The following is a 26,372-nucleotide window of genomic DNA, read 5'->3' as shown; positions in this document are numbered from 1 at the left end:
AAACGTCGGGTGTGAAATAAAGAACGTTGTGGCTTTTTAAAGTTTGGCCTTTAAAAAAAAAAAAAAATTATGCAGAACACAGGTGCTATATAAAAAGAGAAATGATGACGTCACAAACCACTGGCATTAATCCGAGCAGTGAACATTTTGTTCAAGGGGGGTGATCTATTTTCTATCCCCCAGTATGACGTCACGGATTTACCCCAATGTCACACATTCCTTGCACTTTATAACACGAAATATTTAATTTTTCCCTCTTTAAAATGCACACAAATCCAAATGGTTTTTAATTCCACTGCCATGACTGTGGACATGTGGATTTTCAATTGTTGTAACGGATTATGAATCAATCAATAATTTTCTTATTGTCATATAAAACAAAATTGTTTGAAATATTTCATACAATAATATTTCATATAATAATAACAAAATAAAAAGTAAGTGTGTGCTTCATCATCGGCTCACTCATCTGCAGACTTTAAAAGGTCAAAACATTCTTATTTTACATACGACTCTGACGGACTTGACAGCATAATATGCTCGTTTGATTTTCTCTATTTACAAATCCGCCTGCTGTGGGACCTGGATTTTAAATGTACTAATTGGAATTGAAATAAGACGTTGTGTCTTGATGGAGTTTCATATAATCGTTTCCATATTATGAAACTAAACTACAGATTTATATCGTTTCTTATACAGAAACAATGCCCGAAATGAAATGCACTTGTACCATAAATTGCAGAGTACCCATGTAGACACCATAATTGTTTACTTCTCGAAGGTTACAAAAGCTGTGAACAAATTTATCAAGTTAGCGCCAATTATGTATGACTGTATAATTTTCGTTTAATTAAGATAATAATTGAAAAATGATTTAAACAAAAGTAAAATGACTGTTTTGAAATCTGATAGGTGTGGATTTTTCTTTCTCCTAACTTCACATTAGGTACATGCGTCGTTCTTTACTTTCAATTTTATAAGAAATATATAATGGTAGTCAAAGTATAATCTTATACAGGGAAATAGTTCAAATACAAGGAAATCTAAAAAAAAAAACATCTTTGACGATTCCTAAAACAAAATATTATACACTTTATAAAGTAACTAAACTTTATAATTTATCTGCCATCAAAGTATATACACAAAATACACAGCCATTGATTCTGTAGACTAGATATTGGCACCGGGATTGGCACTATGATATTGATACTATGAAAGTATGGAATATCGCATTGAGGGTAAAAATTAATATTACAAAAGATACAATATACAGGAACTGACTTTGGCACTTTAACAGGGACAACAATTCATAATAATCGTTTTAGTATCACATAATCGTCAAAATTTAAGTTAACTTGAAAAGACATTCTTATACATAAATATATATTATGTTAAGGAATTATAGATGGAATACGAGGATGAAAGCTTACACGTGACCCGACTCATGAGCGATCACAAATGACGATAAGAGACCTTCATCTTTGTTTAGAGAGCAGCTTCTTGTGATAGCGCACATACCAGTAACAGGAGCGTAACCTGTAGGAGACAAGTCATGGAAATTTTGATTTCAAAATAAAACAAATAATCAGATAGTAATTACTGGATATTATAGTGCTTTTTTAGAGGTTACAAAGCGCGTTTTGTGGTATAAAACGAGTTCAGATGAAGAGTTAATAGGTTTGTTTTCAGATGGTTTTTTTGGCGAGTCAATAATTATTGAGAAAAATGTTTCAGATTGAAACCATGAACAAAACTTTATTATCATACTCTGATATAACGATTAAATATGCTTATTCCTTTAATTAAAACGTATATAATATAGAACTCTTGATCTAGTTTACGTATATAAATATATATATAGAGTGCGTCCCACAAAAAACGAAACCGAGATTTATCGATGATTTATCATAACTTAATCACAAGTACAATAGACAAATGACCTACCATTGTAAAGCTTAGAATCTCCTCTTTCATCTGAAATTACTTAGATTATTTCTCATTCACGCATGAGTGAGCAAAAACAATTTGAAGAGGGGATACCAAAAAGTCATTTGGCGGGCTGTATCTGGGTTTCAAAAAGAAAACCACATTTCTAAAAAGTTCAATATCTGCTCTTTAATTTGATACCTCAATTACAGAAAATGGTCTAAAAATAAGAAAGTTCTGGTTATTTGAAATAAGGCTTGAATTTCAATAATTTCACAAAATGAAGAGGTTTTACAGGCTAGCCTTCAAACCCACTCGACACTCCGTTTTGTTGACGATCAGCCATGCATGAAGTCTTTTGTTAACCATGCGATAGCTTCTGTGGGAAACCGGTGAAAACACGTTTATTTAATGAAATTATGGAAATACAAGCATTGTTTCGAGGGAACGTAACTTTTTTACTTCTTGACCATTTTTTGTGATTAAGGTATCAAATTAAAGAGCAGATATTAAACTTTTTAGGCATGTGATTTTCTTTATAAAATTCAGATACCCCCGCCAAATGAGTTTTTGGTATCCTTTCTTCAAATTGTTTTTGCTCACTCATGCGTGAAGGAGGAATAATCGAAGTAATATCAGATGAAAGAGGAGATTCTAAGCTTTACATTGGTAGGTCATTTGTCTATTGTATTTGTGATTAAGTTATGATAAATCATCGCTTAATCTCGGTTTCGTTTTTTCTGGGACGCACTGTATATATAAACATATTTACATTATTAGATAATGTATCTTTGAGGAATTCAGATTGGTTTTCATATTTTAAAGCGGTTCGCCGATCCTTCATTAATGTATTTTTTTAAAATGGATGCTGTCTTTCTCTGAAAGAAATATAGAATGAGATCTATCATGTCTTTTGGCACGTACCCTTCCTTACTACTCAAAGATGAATTTTTCTGAAAGTACAATCATTGCATATGCATCAACATTTCCATAGAATAACATATCTGCTCGTTTACAGAAGCCCAGATCCGTCTTATGATGTTTAGGGCCTACAACTTTAATGGGGAGAAATAGTCCATTTGTTTGTGAAAGTCAGACTGACCATTATGGGGCTGGCAGGGGGTTACCAATCTGTCATGAAATTTAAATTGCTACCCTGTAACGACATCAAGGAGATTCCAGAGACATTCCCAGATAACCATATTTCATTTCCGAGGCATTGCAGCTGTCTTTTAGTCATGATGATAAACTTGATCTTTGACAATTCAAGGTATTGATGTTACATTTTCCTCGACCAAATGATATTTTCATGGAGACAGTGTCACTGTTTCTGTTCATTGCTCTGTCCCGCTTCCGGTAGAAAACATCCATTTAAATTTGGGGAAAGAAAGTGTGGATTATAAAACGGTAAAATTTCCCACTTTCAAACGCTGATTTGGATCTGAATTTGAAATTCATCTTATGCCTATATCAGGGGAGCGTTTCATGAAATGACTTGTCGGACGTTTTATCCGACAAGTCCCATTTTTCCGACAGTAACCATAGTAACTGTGCTTTTCAGCCAATCAAATTCAAGGAAAGATGTCAGATCTGACAACTTGTCGGATGAAAATGTTGATGAAACGCTCCCCAGGAGTCAGAGTCATCCTGGATATGTTCACACGACTTTTGTTTTGTAAATACAAATATTAACAAAAACGCTAAATAATATTTGAGATTTGCCAAGTTATCACAGTTCGTTTCATCATTACTCCTAGCATCCCACCGCTGCCACCAATAATGCGGATTGACTGACAAAGACTGTCATGCAGCTAACTGACTGTCATTGAGCCAAACTTCAAAGTTCAAATTAACATTGATTCGACACTCGTTACTTGTTTTGAACTTCATCTCTTCTTGATGCCACAGTAGCATTGGCATAAACCGACTCAAGAAAGTCAAAGCTATTCGATTGAGGTCGGTTTCATTGGTGTAACTATTAATATAGCATAAATTGGCCAGTTTTAATTTTGGAAACCCTCAACAAAAGGGGTCTTGGTTTCTGTGTCATGAATTCAATTGGTCATGAGATGTGAAATGGATAAAGTAACTGCTATCGAGCTACTATATGCATTTATGAAACAGTCACATCTCTGTAAAGTCATGGTCAAACCTATAATGATACGCCTGCATGTTACAACTATTTATAAGGGACCCAACCCTGCTGAGAAATATCATTGTTTCACTGTGTGTTCACAGAATGTTCAAGTAGTGGAGTATCTGAAGATATGATCCACAATGATTTAAACGCATAACTTCAACAATGTAAAGATATATTCACACTGGGAACACAGTTACCGTGAGAGTGCTCTCAGGAAGTTTTCGCATTTACTACGGAGATACTCTCTACAACGCATCGATTCCTTTAAAAATGCAATTAAAACCACAATGGAGAGCTGAGAGGCTTTCGTCGAAAGTTGGTGGACTGGGACAGCAGATCATCCGAAGACTTGCACCGGACGTTAATTGCAAATATGTCGTTGTCCATGGTCAAGATATTCCGATGCTGCCCCGGTCCACCAACTTTCGACAAAAGCTTCTCAGCTTTCCATTGTAATTTGGCTTGCATTTTCAAAGGAAATGGTGCGTTGTAGAGAGTTTCCCCGTAGTAAATGCGAAAAGTCCGAAATATGTTAAATTTGAGCTTTTCTACAGTGTGAAGATATCACGTTGTAATCCGCACTATGAACACAATTTGAACACACTGTGAAATACTGTGTTTATTTCTAAAGCAAGGAGAGGTGGAAGATACCTACCAGCTGGTCCGAAGTTTTCTTTGGTGATAAAGATGGCATGGTCGTGATGCTCTGGGGCCGAGTCATCACGTGTGGTCTGAGTAGCTGCCCATCGACAAACATTGGTCAAACTGGCTGGAGCGTTGTTCTCTACTACCATGTATTTCGACTGGAGAAAGAAAGTAAAAAGAATGATGATATTGACCATCAATAATCACTACCCAACAACTAATGATTTCCTAATCTTCAGCATGTTCAAGGAAAATATAATTACATACTACTACATTACTTTTAAAGTTTAAATGAAAAATATGTTATATACAATAAAAGTATTGTAAATATAGTATTCTGATATTAGAATTAGAAGCCCAACAATACTTTTGTATGTTTATTTACAGAAATCAGTTATGTGATAGTATATTATTCTGTCCATCTACCAAATGCACACAGTTTTAATACAAGAATTTGAAGACCGGGCATAGATCTTTTAAATATCAATATAAAAATGGATATTGCGTTTAATAAAATTTTCTATACTTTACACAAATTATGAAAAGAAATGGGAGAATCACTTCGTATTTGAAAGGGATAATCACCTGCTGCCTGTTCAGTAGTACAATCCGAACAACGACAAATTGAATGTTAGCTTCCAATGAAGGGTGATCATAAGCTGTGTTTACCTGAAAAATACAGTAATAGAAATAAAAGGGTAACAAATCGAAATATTTCTCGAATTGTCATGTAAGGATGATCGTTGAGGTCAAACTACAATTCAGTTCAAATTATTATATTCTTCTCATCATAAAACAAACATTATAATACAGTATAAACATTAACACAATACCAGTATAGCGTAATGGGCCAACAATGTGGTGGGGGCCAGACATGGCGTTTGAGGCAAATTCGCCCCTCCCTCCAAAAAAAAAAAAGCTGCGAGAGAACGGAGCAAGCGAGCAAAATTTTTGACCTTTAAAAAAAAAAAAAAAAATCATATTAAGACAATAATATCACATTTAACCCCTTTTCTTTTCCTTACTTCTTTTTTTTTTCCTTAGTCGTGGAAAGATTTGGCGGCCCATGGCCCCATTTCACCCCATCTGTACGCTAGTGTTAAAAAATGTTTACTTTGAACAGAAGAAAGGTAAACCTTATGTACGGTCGACCCAATGAAATGGCACAACTGGCGCCTTTCGATTTTGTAAACAACAGCGAGTAAACAGTCTATCAAAATGATAGATAATATAATTATAGATAAAAAGACCGTGGTTTATGCCTATTCTTTTCTTATTATTCACTCCCTTAACATGTTTGGTGAATATCTAGAAGGAATAACCTATGCTGATTGCGTGATGCAATTGATTTTCATTTGTTGGAAGTGGACGATACGCCACAGTATGCCAAACCCATCACCACCACTACCCCCACTGCCATGACTACCCCTACCACCAATCTCTGAACGTCTCTTCTTATCGTCAACCAGACGTTCCTTAACAGGGAATGCAAACCACCACACGCGAATGACATCGTGTTAGAGAGAGGGGGTAATTAAATCGTCTTGAGAGTAATTATCTTCTCATAGCATACACCATGACCTTCCTCTTATAACATTCACGGTATGTTCAGGATAGATTCAAAGGGGGCGACCCTAGCTGTGTTGCCAACTGACGAGACAGCCAGCCAGATGCTTTGAGTTTAAAAGTCGATTATTCGACAAATGGAAAGTCGACTTATGAAGAATTCACTGTATTTAAAATAATAGTAATATATGCAGACATATTTTGTGTAGCGCTCATCTGTGAAAGATAACATTAAAAGGCACGTAATATTATAGTGGAATGACTTGCGCAGGAAACCAAAATCCTCGATTTCTTCGAACTTGCACATAGAAACATTTTTATATCGGACACCTTACTATCTTTTTATTGTTTTGTTCCAGCGATACGCCCCTCTCACCTCCTGTTTGGATGCTACACCAGGGAAGGTTGATTGATGCGGCTATCACCCTCGAAGAACATCCAGGAATGTAGGCTATGGATCGATCATTTCTCTGTTCCATCAATGCCACACTCTAGCAGTTCCCATTAAAACTCTAATCAGTACATTTGAAAAGGAAGTCTAGTACTATCATGGACCTTTGCTAGTAGGTCCATGGTACTATAGAGATGGAACGAACCTGAATTCCAACTAGAGAAAAGTAATTTCTCCAAACATCGTTTATGGACTACTCCTTTTAGCTGGGGAGCGTTTCATCAACATTTTTATCCGACAAGTTGTCAGATCTGACGAATTTCCTTTATGTTGATTGGCTGAGGAGCACAGTTTCCATGGTAACTGTCGGATAAAATGTCTGACAAGCCATTTCACGAAACACTCCTCAGGGGAGCGTTTCATGAAAGGAGTAGTCAGACATTCTCCCATTTTATCCGACAGTTACCATAGTAACACTGCTTCTTAGCCAATCAACATCAAGGAAAGTTGTCAGATCTGACAACTTGTCGGATAAAAATGTTGATAAAACGCTCCCCATACAGGAGTGTTATTATATTTCCCGTAGGGATGAAATACGTTAGACATATGTCTAGACTAGTTTTTTTTTTCCTTCCAGATTGTATAGACAAGATATCGGACTTACTGGTCATTTTCAAAGGGATTTTATGGCTTTCGCGATCTATTTTAAAAACTTCCGCCACCTCGACCTTTTTCTCTTCTGCTTTCATTTAAACCAACTAACAACATGGGGAAGGGGATCCCTTTAAACGTCATTTGCCCTTCACGATCTTTGTGATGTTCGTTTAATGACAAAACTACGACAAAAATGTCGTAGGCTTACTGGTCTTTTAACGATATACGCCCATACCAAAATGTCGTACTGCTCCTTTAATGACCTCATCGAAAAGTCGTATATCTGCTCGTCCAACGACCTCACCGAAAAGTCGTACTGCTCCTTTAACGACCGTACACAGATGCAGTACTGTTGCTGAAGATGTAACATGACAACCTTGGACTCGGCAAATATAGCCTACCGCTATGGGTCCATTTACTGGTATCTATATTTTACCCAATGTTAATCGCATTGCCTGGCAACTAGATGCTCCCCTGCGGGAGTCTTCGGTCAAGAGCTTCTTGGTGATTCGCCATTGGGTTCATTGGGGATAAACAAAGATCTGTGGAACCTCCATAGGCACCTGCTCCTCAACATAAATTACACAACAATGAAGGGCATCCATGTCACCGCTCTCGCTGTAAATAAAGACGCTGAAACTCCCTTTCATTCCAAGGTGATCCTCGGATCTTACCCGGAACAACTTGCTGGAAGCAGTAGTGTAATGAGCAAAAAATAAAGAAAAAACACAAACACCCCCCCCCAAAAAAAAACAAAAGGACCGACATGGCGTATAGGGAAAAAACAAATCTACAAAGTTAAAAGTTTGACTTTTTTAAACAGGTGTTAAAAATGAAATAATATACTTTGGGATAGATTTTTACTGATATCCGGAGAAAGATATCACATTTCAGCCTTTTCCCTTGAAATCACGTACCTTTCTCCCATTTTTTCTTGGTTGAGAAAACTTTTTGGGCCATGGCCCCAAGCTCCCCCCAATATGTACGCCTGTGGGCCGGCTGGAGGTATTAAAACTTGACATAGCTCATCATTTCATTACACAATGCCTGGGCACCCATCACAAAACCTAGCAACTGATTGTAACATTATTGTCAACGACATATTCCACAAAATGATCAATATTGATACAGTAAATCAGACATAATAATCGATCAGTAAATTGTAGGCTACAGAGCCCTAATAGCGCCTAGTGTTGGCCGAATTCGCAAGACTCAACAGAACACAAGAAAACAGAAGAAAAGACGTCGAGTTCTTGAAACTTGGCAAGTCTTAATTTTTCAGATTTTGGCTAATTGTAATTGTAACAATACACGTCTTAATACTTTCACGTCATCTGCTTTTTTAAATCATTGTACTTTTATTGTTAATTGTATGTTTCCATATTTCCTTCACATGTACTTACTAATTTATTTATGCCTCTCTTATGATGTTGCTATATAAATGATATAATTGTTATGTTATGATATGTACATTGTCACAGGGCCCCATGTGAGACCAACGCATTGTTGAATGGGCTTCCCTGTTTTCAAACAAACAAATAAATAAATAAATAAGAATAAAACAGTCGACATTTCATTTTTTATATTATTTCTATTTTCAGTGAGAGTCGCTTTCATCAGCCCATAGTATGGTTAGAACTACCCCTTATCGACCACCTAATCTTCTAAGCATCGTATCTGCGAAAATATTCATCAATTTTACCCAGTTTTCGTCTCATTTGTGCAGAAAATTGAGCAGATCAGATTCCCATGTTTCGCTCGGCGACTTCGATTCAATCCGCGTATATATCGACGAACAACGAATACGACGATTTTACATTTGCTCATTTGCACCCGTCTTTTGAAACCGACCACCCGCGTTACGCTAAGTTTACGGCCGATTCTTGTCACGGTGGCGTAATATTTTTACTCTTCAAAATCAGTTCTTTGATGTCAACATGCTAAATTATCGTCTCACTACTTCCACTGCGAGCTCCGGCACATGATTCGACGATTGACGACGGATATTTGTTCTAAAGCAGTTCCCTATCGGATTTCTTGGTGTTTTTTTTTTTTTTTTTTTTTTTCAATTCAATTCAATTCAATCATTTTATTTTCCACTTTCAATTTCATATTTACAATTTTTGATACAATTGACATAGTAACATATAATCACATTTGAAGTACATACAAAAAAATTATAAAATTACAATAGACAATTATCAAATCGAAATATAAATAATTGAAAGGGAGGGAGGGCCAACTGATAAGCAGAGCTTGTATAATGTAGGCCCCCCTAATGTTGTAATTACGTGTTTATAGCAACTGAATTGCTCTTTTGTAAAAACAAACAAACAAACAAACAAACAAATAACAATATTTACATTATGTAATATATACATTATTATACAAATCATATGCATCATATTAAAAAATATACGAATCACTCATAGTGTATACAAATTATTAAAGGTTTCCTTCTTAGCACTGAAGGCTTAATTTGTAATTGATGAATTAAATATTTAGTAATAATTCAGGAGAAATGATTTAAGTCGTTTTTTGAACATTTGTATAGAATTGCTTTGTTTTATATCAATTGTAAAAGAATTCCATAGCTTAGGACCCATAACAATAAACGTTTTTTGAGCAAATGATGTTCTGTTCAGTGGTAAATGAAAAGAGTTTGCTTGGCGTGTGAAGTGACTATGAATCGAACTATTTTTAAAAAACATATCAATTAGAGGCATAGGTAGTTGTTTAGTATTAAGCTTGAACATAAACTGTCCAAGTTGAAAAGTGTACAGTTCTTTAATTTTCAGAATTTTATTTTTCAAGAATAGATTATTTGTATGTGCCCGGAAATCTGCATTATTTATTACACGAATAGCTCTTTTTTGCAATATAAATAGTCTATCGATCAGCCAAATTGTTGCATTACCCCAAGCAATAAGTCCATAATTTAAGTAAGGGAGGATTAATGTAGAATACAAGGATAACATAATAGTGTGTGGTAAGAATTGTTTTAATTTACCAAGGATCCCAGTATTTCGAGCAATGATTTTGCAGACATTGTCAACGTGCGGTTTCCAGGAAAGCTTGTCATCTATGATTAGCCCAAGGAATCGAGTTGATCGGACCCTTTGGATGACAGTACCATCAAAAATTACATCATTTGGTAAAGCTTCAAATTTATTACTAAACAGCATATAACTAGTTTTATCAAGGTTTAGTGATAATTTGTTTGCTTTTATCCAATTTGCAACGTTTTTAAGTTCTTTATTTAACATTTGCGTCAATTGTTTTGGATCATGATGTGAGAAAAATATATTTGAATCATCAGCAAAAAGAATGAATTGAAGTAACCTAGACGACTTTTCAATGTCATTTATATAAATTATGAACAAAAGTGGACCCAGAATACTGCCCTGCGGAACTCCGCAAAGGACAGGCTTGTGTTCAGAGAAATTGTCATTAAGTGAAACGAACTGGGAGCGCCCTTTAAGATAATTCCTAAACCATATCAATGGTTTTCCCCGAATGCCGTAATGAGAAAGTTTGAAAAGAAGGATGTCGTGATCAACAGTATCAAATGCTTTAGAAAAATCTATGAACAAACCAACCGTATTAGAAGACAGGTCACTTTCTTTAGCTACCTTTTGAACTAAAGAAAGTATTGCATGAGTAGTGCTACTCTTTTCTCGGAAGCCATATTGAGTATTAGAAAGAATATTGTGCTTATGAAAGAAATTTGTTGTACGAATGTGGACCAACTTTTCAAGGATTTTGGACAAAGTTGTTAGCAATGAAATGGGTCTATAATTATTTGTTAGCTCTCTATCACCCTTTTTGAAAACCGGAATTATTTTCGAAATTTTCATTGATTCTGGAATATGTCCAGATGATAAAGACAGATTGAATATATGAACGAGAGGATGAACAATATAATTCATAGTTTTTTGCAGAAGGTTGTTATCGATTCCATCAAATCCTGCACTCTTATTCAATTTCAGCCCATATATGATTTTGATTATTTCTTGTGGGTAGGTAGGAGAGAAAAATAAAGAACTTTCGTTTCTATCAGTCAGATAATTATGAAAAGAGTGATCTGTTGATGGTATATGGCTAGCGAGGTTAAAACCTACATTGGAAAAATAATTGTTAAAAATATTTGCCATTTGAATTGTATTCTCAATTATAGCATTATTATGCCTAAGCTTAGTAATCTTGGGATGCTTTGATCCATTGTGAAGGGTAGAATTTATTATCTTCCATGTTCGTCTTAGATCATTTTGACAGCGATTAAATTGGTCATGATAATATACCTTTTTTGCTGTGCGGATGACACTTGTAAGTACATTCTTATAACTGGTATACTGAATCCTTGTTTGATCAGTACATTTAGACAAGTGTTTATAGTATAACCTATTTTTTCGATTTATCGATCGCAGAATCGAATTCGTAATCCAAGGAAGTCTTGGCGACTTCTTATAATTTTTAGACTTATGTGTAGAATAAGGAATATTTCGATTTACGTGAGACATGAAAATGTCAATAAATTTATCATACGAATGATTAACATCTTCGTTATTAAATACATCATGCCAAGTTTCTTCCTCAAGGCTTAACTTCAAACGATCAATGTTTTCGTCACTAAACACGCGTCTTTTTGCAAAATCACTGGGGGTATTATTTGGTTGAAATTTATCAGTGTAATGCATAAATATCGGAAAATGATCGGATATATCTGACAGAACAATTCCAGCATTAAACTCTGACTGTATATTTGAAAAGAAGTTGTCAATGAGAGTTGCTGAAGTTCTGGTTATTCTAGTGGGTTTAGAAATGAGTGGCAGGAAGGAAGCAGAGAGGAATGTCTCTAAAAATTCATGTGTGGAAATATTAATATTACTCGATAAAAGATCATAATTAAAATCTCCCATTATTATACACTTTTTGTTTTGAACAGAATGATGATTTAATAAATTATTCAATGAGTCAAGAAAATCAGCGAGGTTTGGGTCTGGTCAATACAATTTTGATTAATTCTACTAAATTTTTACTTTTTGTTGCTTCTTTTTATCTCGTAAAATTGATTCTTTCCGTTTCTATGGACACTGCGCCTACTCTCCCGCGCGTATCGTTTGTAATACGCAATAATTTTAACGCGCGCAAGGTGGTCGGTTTCAAAAGAGGTGGTCGATATGTGGTAGTCTCACCATACTTAGCATAATTCAGTGACGTCATTATTTGTACTTTATTGCGTAATAAAGGGAGTAGCCATGCGCATTTTATAACCTAATTAGCGCAAGTAATTATATACCTAGCCTAGGCATAATTGTTGCGCTCGTACTAGCGCATTATTGTTAAACAACGCTTGCATAATTAACGCACTTCCCTACTTTGTTGGCCCTAGTAACTAATGTCAACAAACCATCATTCTCTTGCAATTTTGCGTTACGAGAACTCTTGTCAATTTTATTTTGGCAATTATCGACTATTTCCAACTCTCAAAGCCTTTTATTCAATCTCGCCAGGTTAGTATATTATCAGTATATACCAGTGAATGAACTGAGCAAATTTGAAGAATATTGATGCAGTAATTTTTCAATTATTTAACCTAAAAAATGTGACTTATTCCTTGTGATGCTGACCTAGAAATCGCGTGTGAACTCGTGAAAAATGCATTTTGGGGAAGTGTTAGGCATATTTCACTGGTTAAATTTTCCGTAATGAATTAGATATTCATGCTACATCTCTTTTATTACCCTTAATCCGTTATCCCTTTTGTTTAGATCATAGTTTCTATATTCGATCACTTGAAACAACCTTTTGGCGATGTATTGCGCTGGGCGAATTCGTTCCCCTCACCCCTGGGTCCTTGGAAGACCACTTCCCTGCATCGGGTCAGCTTGTCCTCCTCAGAACTCCTTGGATGTAAGCACACACTCTATTTTCTAATCACTAAATTAGTGAATTCGATGGTCTATATAGGCCTCTCACACCCCCAACACTTACACGGAAAAAAAAGCTAGGCATTGCTCCCAAATTGTTTTACGTTGCCACCCCTGCTTTTTAAATCTGTTTTTACTTTTTTAACCTCCATCTCTAATTTTCAAAGTATCATTTGCATGGTCATTCTTACCACTTTTATGCCATATTAAAGCCATGCCATGATAAGTCCCTGTTGGTTGTTTATTGCAAATGATGAAGAAGAAAAAATAACAGAACACATACGGTACTAACAGAATAACATTAACTATGTCTTAAGGGTATTAAAAAATAATAATAATAGAAGTATGGGGGGGGGGGTGTCCGGACACTTTAAATTTTGAAGCATTCTTTTTTTATCTCTGGATTACACAAAAATACGAGTTCAGTAGTTGGCAATCTTCAATAATTTCGTTCTCAATAATATTATTGCCTAACACAACAACTGGGTAATATCGAAATTCCCATTGCTTTATTCTTTTTTGAATTCGAAGTCCCTTTTAATTTTAAATTATCTTATTAAATAGAAATTTGAATTGTTGACAGGATAAATGAATGAAAGAAGGATTGAATAATAATATGATGAAATAAATGAATAATAACCAAAAATTAAAATAAATGAAAAACTAACTAGATAAATGAATCAATATATTAATTAATTAATAAGTAAATAAATAAATGAATAAATATAAATAAGTTAATAATGAATGAATAAACGTATGAATGAAAGATTTACTTAATTTTTCTAAACAAACTAGTGCCTCCTCTTAGAAAATCGTTCCCAGACCCCTGCGTCTGATCTATACAGTGATTTATTGACGCTATCAGTTCGTCATCATCATTATCAAAATCATACTATTCTCAATGATAATTATCATTAATTTCTTCAATTAAATGAATAACAACAGAAGCTGTGTTGGTCTTACGGTGACCCAACCATCCCCCTTCCATCTCAGACGTCCCCACCAGCCAACCATCTAACGGGCAAGCTCCTAACAGAATGCCTAAAGAACTCTTCCGAGATACTTCAACTTAAGGAACAGATTCTTGTATGTATATTGTTTAGGGTTTGGTATATTCTTTGATATAACATTGCTCACATTGTATTGAAATTTTATTCGTTATGGTTATAATTTTACAATAATTATTACGAATTTTGTATCTGTTAAGGGGGGGGGGGAGAACCCTACCTCCCCCAACCCCCCCCCCCCCAAAAAAAAAAAGCCAGATAGTAATGTTTCGTTTTCTTTTATACTTGAAGACACCTGGGGAGCGTTTCATGAAAGGACTTGTCGGACGTTTTATCCGACAAGTACTGTTTTATCCGACAGCTACTATGGTAACAGTGACTCTCGGCCAATCATTATCAAGGAAAGTTGTCAGATCTGACAACTTGTCGGACGGAAATATTGATGAAACGCCCCCCTGAAAGCTGACTAATTCTTCTTTGATTAGACTTGGTTGAAAAGGGGGGAAATTAGAAGTAACATAATAAAATGCTATCGCAAACATATAATCTACATGTATATTTCTGTCATCATTTACATAGGACTTGGCATCAGAGTCAGAGTTTGACGTAGACGTGATAGAGACTGGTGGAGGTGGCGTCAATGAACTCGTCGACACCATCAGACGTGGTTTTCACGAGGCCGAGGAGAAGAGGCTGGCTGCTGAGAAGAGGGCTCAGACCATCGAGCAGAAACACCTCGACTCAGCCATGAGGATCCAGATCTTGGAGCTGGAGCTAGCCGAGGCTAGGAAACAGCGAAACACCGCTGTTCAACAACTCCAGGTAAAGATATAAAATGAACGAATAGCGTGATTAGAGTCCAATGCCCGTTTCACAGAATTACCCTCAGAAAACGACTTGGCAGCCGAATAAAACCAAGGTTTCCATGGTAGATATTTGCCTTACTATCAAAGTCATCATACACTCTAAATTTCGAGGATTTCAAGTAAATCCAGATCGGCTGAGAATAGGGATCAGCCGAGGATTTATTATTAATCTTAAGGATTAAATCTCAAAAGATTTAAATTCAAATCCTTAAGATTTATATTTCATCAGCAAGATTTAAATCTAAATCTGATATTCGACCGGTCCCTATTCACAGCCAATCTTGATTTATATTAAATCCTTGGAATTTAGAGTGTAATCGAGGTGTCGATATAGAATACTGTATATACATTATTATTATACCCATAATTACAAGTAGAATTTTTTTTCCCTTCATACAATAATTAAAAGTCGATAGGCAAAACTAAACTTCATAAAAAAAAAGTCTACTCCGATTTTTATTTTAAATTCAAATTCATTACCATAATTTTTTTTAAACAAAATTATAGGTCTTTTCCGATGAATTGGTGGATAGCTTTATTTGTTAATATTCTATTTTTTTAGGATCTGACTTTTCAGCCTGCCGTTGCTTCTTCTCTTGTCAGCAGTCAGACTCCTAGTGTCTCTTGGTAAGAAATAATCCCTTTTTAAAATAAAGATGTATTGAAAATATATCTAAGAAATATAAAATTAAAATGAAATAATAAAGAAAGAACCTTTCAACATGGACATTGATCAGATAATATATATATATATATATATCAAATCCCTCAGCTCTTCCGAGTCTAGCTCCGAAACATCTTCCTCGGAACTTTCTGACACTGGAGAATCTGACAACAACACCTCTTCCATTTCTACATCAGAATCTCCATTTACACCCTCCATTCCCTCTAGTACACCTGATTTAGCACCATGTCCCACCACTACACCCGACATAGCACCTATTGACACCTTAGCTGTGCCCACTGGGTAAGCTGATGAACATAATTATAGGCAGAACTCACTTTCAAATAATATGTGTGCTTATTTGAAGATTCAATTGAAAATAAAAAAGATTGAAACCTATGAGTAAATTTTCTAACCGAAAATACACAACAAGAACAGAACATATATTATTATAATTTCAAAATTTTAATGCAAGCAAATCTCCCATGTTTACTAAATAATGAAGTGTAGATTCATTATTTAGTAATTCCACTCAGATGTCGTAAATGTTCCCAGTTTATTATATTTCTATCTGTCTAAATCATAGATTACCAACACCAAGTCCAGAGTCTAGTGGTTCGGTGCTTGAAGTCAGCGACCATACTTCTTCTACCCCTGCCGTTCAGAGCTCAGTGGCTATTGTTTCATCACCTCTTCCTAGTCCACGGTAAGACTTTCAAAGTAATATCATGACAGATATACTTTGAAATTTTAGTTGGTAGTATAATTGTCAGGGAATATCTTTAAATTGATATAAAATGCATATATTAAACACCGTCAATGTCTGTATTTTGCAGATCACCATCAGTGGGTGGGGTTGTAGCCACCGTGAGCCAGAGCACTGCCCAAGCCAACTCCCGAGTATGGAGCATGGATGACCTTGAGTCCTTCCATCCAGGAGGTGATGATGTCATCCTGGGCAGTGGCATGAGCGGTACTGTCCATCTCTACAGGCATAAGATCACCAACGAGCCCATTGCTGTCAAGAACTTCAAACTCCCTGCCGACATTGATGGGATGAACAGACAGGTAAGCTCATTTTCTATAAGCTCACCAATCTTTAAATGTATCCAGGCCTTGACTCAAATATCCCCATACGGGCGAATTATATATATTTTATCCAGGGTAGTTCAAGAACTACTCTTGAATGGATATGATCGTTTCGAGTGAACTCAATCTTCCGAATAATATTCTGTAGTGGGCCTTTAAAAAAATATCTTAAAACGAAGAAAGTTGATAACATCTTCTTATGATGTTAAACTTGACAGATGGCCTACATCCTTGAGGAAGCTGACCTCTTAGAGACCTTGGGTCGAAATGACTGCTTTCCAAGCTACCTGTGATGTCTCCAGACAAGTCCGGGTTACGTAGGCCTAGCAATGGAGTTCATCGGTGACGTGACCAATGGAGAGTCTTGGACATTGGATAGAGGTATGGACGAGTTAGATCTGACTAAAAAGCAATGGTGAGTAACTTTTATATATTGAAATTTCTATTAGCATGACTAGAAATTTATAATATGAACAAAATTTCAATGTTATTTCAGTGTCGAATAGTTAAACTCACACCCAAACATACTGCATGAACTGTTCGTATATCACTGAAGTTATACATGTGTGATATAACTGGCCAACGGTATTGATCTTACGAATATAATGGTAACTATATTTGATTAGATTGGCTACCTAGCCTTATTATCCATGTAGTTGCCATAATGACAATGTTCTTGAGAAAAGCGCGGTATATTTATTCTTTTGAAAGATGCCTATTAAAGTTCTTTGATTATCCGATGGGAAACTGACATTCCTTCTTTTCTTTTCAGGCTTAAGCTCGCCCACAGCATCTCCACCTCCTTGGGTCAGATGCATGAGATGGGCTACCTCATGAACGACCTCAAGGACGACAACTGCCTCCTAAGGAAGACCCAGACTGGTCAGTGGGAGGCAGTGATCATCGACTTTGGGCTCGTCTCTCCAAGGACGAAGCCTTTCTTCTATTTACTTTCTGATGACAGGAAAGAAAAGTACAAAAGAAATGTAAGTATGGTTCTACTTTGTTTAGAAAATATTGCTTGAGACTTGGGTATTGTGTCTTTAGACTTATAGTATATCTACATGATCTATCTAGTAATTTTTAAACTTTTCTAATCTCTCATCTCGCGTGCTAGTGACACTGATTGTGATTCTTGTCGTGTCTTTTATTAATCTACAGGAAAACTTCGTTCACCTCGCTCCTGAGTGCGCCCTTGATGATGAGGCCACATCCACCATGAGCGATGTATACCAACTTGGACGAGTTCTGAAGTCGATGGGAGATGAAGCTGACATCGCTGAGCTTAACTCCATTGGTGTCATGTGTATGCAGACCCCTCCCACTAGTCGACCGACCATCGAAGATGTCGTCGACTTATTGGAGTGTATGATGTAGAAAGCCATTGTATTAGAAAAAGATGTTATGTCATAAGTTTTACTCTTCCTCAAATAGATGGATTAAACCTTTCGTATAGTATTGCCTGCCGGGCTAATTTTTCAATTTCTCAATGATTTTTTTTCTCCAATTTTCAAGCCTTTTGGAAATATTATAGCAAAAAATAATTGATAACAAGATATAATTGCAAACTTGAGATAATCATATAAAAAAAAAAAAAATCGATTCTGAAATCATCACAGACCTCATGAATAAGTAACTCATATATGACATTGGATGTCGCTGCAGATCACCAATAATTAACCAAGCAAATTGAACTAGAATAACATTTAATCTTAAAAATAACTAACTCGACCTCAAATTACTTTTTTTTTAATTGTGAAAACATAACATCTGGTTCTAATATAGTGTCTAGGTAAGTATTTGTATATATTTCTTATTCATTTTCTCTTGCTTGTCTTTGAATTTTTATATTGAAATCATAATAAACTGAAATCATAATAAACTGAAATCTTTCAATGGTTGTCACGGACATAGTTACAAAAACAAATGCCAGTGGTATTCGGCACTGAAATTAACTTTGGTTTAATATGCAACAAAGAACGTAAACCCACATTTTCATTTTCGATTTTTGTTGTTGTTGATGCAATATCATGAAAATATAAAGGCTAAATTCATCAAGAAATTACCAACAAAGTAACAAACACCCTCGTCTGGTCAATGCTTTCAAAATGAAAATAATTAAATGATATTAAAAAAAAATCATAAAATTTAAGCTTTCGAATAAAAAAAAACGATGACACAGTTTTACTATGAAAAATACAATATTTGGAGATGGAACAATCGTTCAATCGATGGTAGTCCATCACAGCGCAGAGCGGGGTGGGGCTCTGCGCAAACATTTCTTTTAACCGAATTCTTATTTTTCAATATTAGTTCGAAATTGTAAAAGAAGCACATTAATTCGTATGGAGATACCTGTGCAAACAAAAGCAAATTATCTAAACCTACCTACAGTGACAAAAGTGGGGTTTTCAAGGTATGGGAATAAACTTTCCCTTCCGTTCCCTGTACCGGGGGGGGGGGGGTAGAGCGCCCCGACAATTTTGATGACCCTTTTTCTTCTCCCCCCCCCCCTCTAAAAAAGGGGGAAAAAGGATATTGCACCACCTGGCAAGGCTCAGGGATTCAAATACCTAATTATTCATGGGCGTCGATTAGAATTCGGTATTATTGGTTGAGTGGGGGGGGGGGGGGGGAGTGACTAAAACAACATTGTTTTCTGTGATGAGGGAGTTAAGTGGCTGCTCGAAGATCTCACAGCTATTTGTGTCTTCTTTTTTATTTGTTTTTATTTTGGGGTTGGGTATTCCTTACAGGTTAGCTTCATTTTTACAACATGAGTCAATAATGCGAGCACGAAGCGTGACAGAGCCGAAATTTATGCAGACCTGAAAAATTGTAATTTCAAACACACTTGTCTGATTTCCATAGTTCTTTCCCTCTTAAATCTTATACTTTATTAAAGATTCAGTTTCCAATTTCTTTTGTATCTTCTCCAATTACATAACTTCACTTTTATAAGAAATACTAACAAAACGAGGTGATATTCAAAAGGGTGGTAAAATAAATTGGGGCACCCCGTGCTCATGTTTTCGGGAGGAGTGAATTTCGAAAAGATTATGTCATGTATAAAATATAAACGTTAACATTTTGTTATATGTATATTTCGGGAAACGATTTCGGGAGCTGAAGAGTGGGAAAGATACAAATCCAATCTAGCTTCTAGCCGATACCTGTTGCATTGCTGATAATCATTTCCGAAACGGCTACAATCGATAATTAATTTTTCTCCATCCGCCATATCTGACCCCTCCCCCTCATAATGTTTGGCTCATTATACCAATGATCTTAATAACAATTTTATGAAACACGGTCCTGGTATACCTGTTGCCCCCACCCCCGAAATTTTGAAAACTTTTTTTTTCTACTGAAAATTGTAACGAAATTCACCAAGTGTGCATCGAATTCTTCAATTTCACTTTATATAATACAAGAGCGCCCCTATGGCCCGTATTCTGAAGTCAGGTTTAACTTAGACCACGGTCTAACTATGAGCTAAAATTATGGGGAGCCAAAATTTAATCTCCTATGCTTACTATTTTGTTCCATGTTGCTTTCATAATGAAGAAAAATACATCAGAATACTTCAGTTATCATTCTTAGACAATTTGAGTGTCAAATGAGTTAATATAATGGATGTGTACTGTTAGTGATTTGTGCACCAACTGGCTCTCCATAGTTAAACCACAACTTTAAACCAGGGTTTAATTTAAACCCGAGTTCAGAATACGGGCCATTGTCTTTATGTGCCTTTGATTTTGATTTGATTTTATTTCAGCATTTTTCCAACAGAAATAATTAACAAACATAATGTACAACATAAAGAAAAAAATAGTGATACATTTCTTTTTACAAAAAAAAAATACAAATAATCATTCATTTGCAAAAATGTATATAGATAGTATTAGTTTGCAATATTATAAGTTGTACTTTGTTGAGTAGAAAAAAAAAATGCTGGAGACCGCTACCATAAGCAGTGCTTGACTAGGGTAGCGGCCTCAAAACGTATTAGCGAAATAGACAAAAAAGAACGAAGTACAAATCAAGCATTGATTGATAATTATAAACAGATATTATTAATACGATATTTACATGCAAGAACCTTGTATGCCTGATATTATGTGCACATTTGACGTATTTGCATGTGTTTGTGCATGTGCAAACGTGTGCGCGTGTGCAAATGTATATTTAAAATTGTATGTGTATGTATAAGTGTGTGTGTGTGTTGAGAGTGGGCGTGCGTGTATATGTGTCGGTATATGAGGGTGTGGGGTAGTATTAATTAGGAATTATTGAATGGTTCCAGGATACAGCTTGAAATGATAGCAAAGTTTGATACTATGACTTAACTTTTTTCATTTTCTGATGTAACAGTTTATGAGATCAGATAGAAATTAAAAATTTACCAAGAAAATTGAAAATTGACCAAGACCCGTAGAACTCTTTTTATATATATGCATAAATTATTCAGAATTGTATTTGCGTGTCATAAATGTTTTAAAGGATGATTTGAATGAGTTAAGAGAGGGACATTGTTTTAAGTATTGTGGTAAGGAATTCCAGATTTTTCAGAAAGAAAGTCTTTTAATTTGTAAATTATTCCTATGTTTCTTGATATAGATGTATGTACATTGTGTATGTGTTCATTCCACGTTAGATTGGAGTCAATTGTTACTCCCAAGAATTTGGTAGAGTGCTTTTCAGTAAGAGGTAAACCGTCAATTGATAAATTGGGAGCTGGTAAGTGTGGATTAGCTTCTCGAAAGTGTATAAAATTGGTTTTGCTTATGTTAAGTGAAAGTTTGTTTGTTTTAAACCATTGGGATATTTTAGAGAGTTCTGAATTAAGAATATGAGTTAGAGTATCTAAATTAGAATGGGAATAGAAAATACTGGTATCGTCGGCAAAAATTATGAAATTTAGAATTGGGGATGAATTTATGATATCATTAATATAGATAATAAAAAGTAGGGGTCCCAGAATTGATCCCTGTGGTACGCCGCACTTGATATTTTGTTTTTGTGAGTTTTGAGATTGGAAATGTACGTATTGTTGTCGATTATGTAAATAGTCTTCAAACCAGGATAGTGCTTGTCCCCTTATTCCATATGACTTTAATTTATGAATTAATATTTTGTGGTCGATTGTATCGAAAGCTTTCGAAAGATCCATGTAAATTCCAATCGAATGTTCCTTTCTGGTGAAAGCTTCAATAATTTTGTCGTACATATATAATAAGGCATAATCTGTTGAGTGTCCTTCTCTAAAACCGAACTGATTAGGAATAAAAATATCATTGTTTTTCAGAAAAGTAAAGAGTCGTTTATAAATAATTTTTTCAATAATTTAGATATTGATGGTAGTAAAGATATGGGCCTGTAATTGCTGATTAAGGAGGAATCTTCTTTTTTATAAATTGGTATTACTTTTGCGAGTTTCAGGGAATCCGGGCATTTGCCTGTTGAAAGAGAGAGATTAAATATATTGGATAGTGGATGAGCAATGTAATGAATAATTTGTTTAAGCAAATAAACACTAATTCCGTCATGCCCACAAGACTTGCTAGATTTCAGTTGTTGAACAATACTAATTATTTCAAGTTCATTAGTTGGTCTTAAAAAGAGTGAGTTTTCACATGCTGGAGATAGGAATTTAGTGAAATGTGAATCATTTACATGAATGTTTAAGGCCAGATTGGGACCTACATTAGTGAAATAATCATTGAATGCATTTGAAATTTTTTCTGGGTTAGTAATTTCTTGACCATCAACATTAAAACTATTTGCAATATCATGTTTTTTCTTACCTAAGAGATCGTTGACAGTTTTCCATAAAAAAGTAACATTATTTGCGTTTTCCTCTATATTTTTTGAATAGTACAGTTTTCGAGATAGACGAATAATGGATGTCAATTTATTTCTATATTTTTTGTATTTGTCAAATTTTACCTTACATTGAGTTTTTAGAGCTTGCTTATAGAGTTTATTCCGTGTTGATATTGATCGTTTAATGCCCTTTGTGATCCATGGTTGTTTATTCTTTTTAAGGACCTTATCTTTTACAAGAGGTATGTTTTTGTTATAATAATGTAAGAGTTTTTGAATAAATATTTCATAAGCAACATCGGCGTTAGTTTCGTTCAATACTTCATTCCAATCTTCTTCAGCTAAATCAGTTTTTAGTGCATCGATGTTGCGTTGGGTTTCTTTTCTGCGCATTTCTTTTTTGTTTTTATTTGTATGTTGTTGAATTTTAGCTTGATTAGAAATAACAAATATAGGTAAATGGTCCGAAATGTCAGAATAAATTATGCCATTTATGAAGTTTTTGTTAGTTACATTTGAAATGATATTGTCAATGAGGGTTTTAGACGTACTTGATATTCGTGTCGGATTACTAATATGCGGGTGGAAAGAGTATGAAAGCAATGAGCTAATAAATTTTAGAGTGTAATTATTGTCAGTATTAATAAGATTAATGTTATAATCTCCCATTATGTAAATGTCTTTGCCTTGCCTTGCCTTCCATAGGAAAAAAAATGGTGACACATTTGCTCTGGGCTTGATTTCGTCTAAGATATAGGGTTAGGGTTGCAATAGGGTTATATGTTAGGTTTAGGACAGGGTATAGTGTTAAATCCAGGGTTGAACTCGGTCATTCCATTAATGTGTAGAATTTGCAGCGGAGCAATTATCGTCGGAGTAAATGTCATGAAACCCCCAAAATATCTGCGTTCGGCCATGATTGTACCTTGTGAACAATTGAACTTAATTTGCTTTAAAATAAATGGAATAAACAATGATAAAAATACAAAAAAATCTTACTGCTTTCTGAAAAAATATGAATTCAAGAAGATGATCTTACGATATGAATCATTGTAATGACGTAGATGTTGACTGCTGACTCCCCATGAAACGAATGCATAGCAGCGTCCACAGTGATCATTGTCTCGACGTAGTTCTGTCTCCCTGCCGCGTACCGACCAGTTCGTCGCTTCGCACGATGCCCCGATGGATGACTGTCTTGTTCGAGACCGTCATCCTCGTCGAACAGCGGAAGGTCGGCGGTTGTGTCGTTGACGAGGTTGGTGCTGAATGATGCTAGGAAGGAAAACATTATTGGATCATTTACTTCTTTATTAAGTTATTCATTCATTCATTCATTCTTTCTTTCTTTCATTCATTCATTCACTTTTTCATCATTCGATGATTAATTAATTAATTCATTCATTCGTTCGTTCATTCGTTCGTTCATTCATTCATTCATCTACTCACTCATCCACTCACTCACTCGCTTATTCACTCACTCACTCACTCACTCACTCACTCACTCATTCATGCATTCGTTCGTTCATTCATTCATTCATTCGTTCATTTATTCATTCAGTCTGTCCGTCAGTCATTCACGCATAATTAATACATATATGCCATGTATGCGTGCTGCATTTATTCCCTTTTTCATTTGAACATTCATTCATTCATTAAATAATAAATTAATGCGTTTATACATTGCAATATATTCATTCATTCGTCTTTGCAAATTAAACATTTACATAATACTGCACAATCCAGCATTTAGCTATTTTAGCCTTACTCTATCAATGAATGAAAAATGTATAGTATTTATTCCTCCCGCTTTCAAGTGACTAAATGGGAGGGGCTTGACCTGCGGGAGGGGCTTGTTTTACCTCCATTAGCAGCACCCAATCCAACCGTGTCTGATCTGAAGTCCCGCCTCCTATACATGACGTGGAGATGTCCATCAGTCATGTTGTACGCTGATTGGTCCTCAGCTTCCAGTGGCTCTATAATGTATTCATCGTCATCTGTTTGGATCCACCCACTCTAAGAATATAATAAAGATAAAGAGAGGGGTTTTGAAAATTGTATTTCATTTTAATTTATTTGTTTCCACTCCTACATTCATGATATGTAGGCCTATACATAGTGCGTCATTGATCAGGCAACTAGATTTATGATAAACAAATAATGATTGAATTACTTATAAAGTTGAAAAGGTGAACATGGTTGTCTACAAAATAACAATAACTAAGTACAATAAGAGGGGTTTCTGCGAAAAAAAAACAAGTGGTGGAGCCTAAATTACAAGCAAGGCTTGTATTTCTTATAGGTCCCTACAATATTAATAATATAAGTGATAGTCTTATTGTTTTTCCTGAAATAAATAACAAAATTAGCCCAAAATGTCAATACTGACCACACATCAGGATTCGACAAGCACAAGTTAACAACATATAGGTAACGAACAAGAAATACAACAGACACAGCCAGTGATTAAACTAAGATTGGATGGGGTTTCAGCAGAGAGGGAGGAGGAGGGGGATATAATAGTAAGTTATTGTTTTTAATAGGCATGCAAATTCTTGGAAAATGATTTCGGTTATCTTTCACTTTCTGTCAAATGCATATATTTCATAAATCCATTCAGATGATAACGCTGTCTAACTTCCAATCCATTTTATCCTTTAATGGGACTTGAAATCGTACTGTTTTTTTTTTCTTTTTAAATCACATCTACTCAGGAGATGTTTATTCTTTATTATCAACAGATCAATGCCCGTGTCTGGAAAATATCTTAGTATATTCTGTTTGTTTTATTAATGTTTCTTGGCCTCCAGCAAAGAAATATTGCAAATGTCCTGATTTCTATGAATCAAATGAAATATCGATCATGTACTTCTTGACCCATCATGTTTATATTCTCTGGGGATATAAGGCTAAGTAACGATGTTATGAAAATATGAAATCAATATTGTTGTCTCGTTGCTCTACATGATTATTTAGAAGGATATACTTGATCTAGGTCCCGCATGTCTTCTCTATAATTATATCGTTTTTTAAGGGGCGGTGTTGAGGGGCTGTCTTGACTTTTTCGCAGGTTTACACTCTAAATTCCAAAGATTTGAAATAAATCCAGATCGGCTGTGAATTTAGAATTTATTCAAAATCTTAAGGATTAACTTTTAAATCTCAAAAGATTTAAATTCAAATCTTTTAGATTTGTATTTAAATCAACAAGGTTTAAATCTAAATCTAATATTCGGCTGTTCACTATTCATTTTAAATCCTTGGAGTTAAGAGTGTAGCTGCGAGGAAATGAGGCAAACAAAGATGTGGAAATTCTCGATTTCTCTTTTCTCTGACCAGCCATTTTCTTTGCTTTATTTCAAACTGATAACTAGTAGGCCTATACACCATAGCCTGGGACCATATAATTGTGTGGAGGTTTTTTTTATGCTCAGTCCTTTCATTTTGGGCTCAGACCCCACTTTAAGAAAAAAACGTTCTACGGCGCCTGACAACGCCATGGTTGTATAGATAAGATTTCTCCAAAATCACGAAAATGATATCTGTAAGACGACGTTCTAACAAATGGGAACAAACAGAAAGTGTGGAACATAATCATATACCATTCGGAGAAATGGCGTGCATGGTATTAAACTGGCGACACACAATAAAATTTCAATAGAATT

General features: G+C 35.2%; 2 protein-coding genes across 2 annotated transcripts in view; both read right to left on the bottom strand.

The window, feature by feature from the left end:
- The window catches only part of LOC129281388 (A disintegrin and metalloproteinase with thrombospondin motifs 3-like), a 30,393-nt gene extending 22,701 nt beyond the window's left edge, over positions 1–7,692 (bottom strand). Inside the window, exons 1-4 of the mRNA XM_064113406.1 lie at positions 7,558–7,692; positions 5,297–5,380; positions 4,722–4,869; positions 1,431–1,536 (exon numbers count right to left, since the gene is read on the bottom strand). Coding sequence (XP_063969476.1) covers positions 1,431–1,536; positions 4,722–4,869; positions 5,297–5,380; positions 7,558–7,692 — 473 coding nt within the window. The remainder of the gene's footprint in view (positions 1–1,430; positions 1,537–4,721; positions 4,870–5,296; positions 5,381–7,557) is intronic.
- Positions 7,693–22,175: 14,483 nt separating this feature from the next.
- Positions 22,176–24,721, bottom strand: LOC129281932 (uncharacterized). The gene is made up of 2 exons (XM_054917856.2): positions 24,567–24,721; positions 22,176–23,979 (listed from the first exon to the last, which is right to left on the bottom strand). Exons 1-2 carry the CDS (start codon positions 24,646–24,648, stop codon positions 23,726–23,728), a joined length of 336 nt encoding a protein of 111 aa, XP_054773831.2. The 5' UTR covers positions 24,649–24,721; the 3' UTR covers positions 22,176–23,725.
- Between the last annotated feature and the right edge of the window lie 1,651 nt (positions 24,722–26,372).

The sequence above is a fragment of the Lytechinus pictus genome, chromosome 18 (genome assembly GCF_037042905.1).
Source record: "Lytechinus pictus isolate F3 Inbred chromosome 18, Lp3.0, whole genome shotgun sequence".
NCBI classification, from domain to species: Eukaryota; Metazoa; Echinodermata; class Echinoidea; order Temnopleuroida; family Toxopneustidae; genus Lytechinus; species Lytechinus pictus.
The sequence above is the reverse complement of the archived record's forward strand: the minus strand, read 5'-3'. Positions and strand labels throughout refer to the sequence as shown.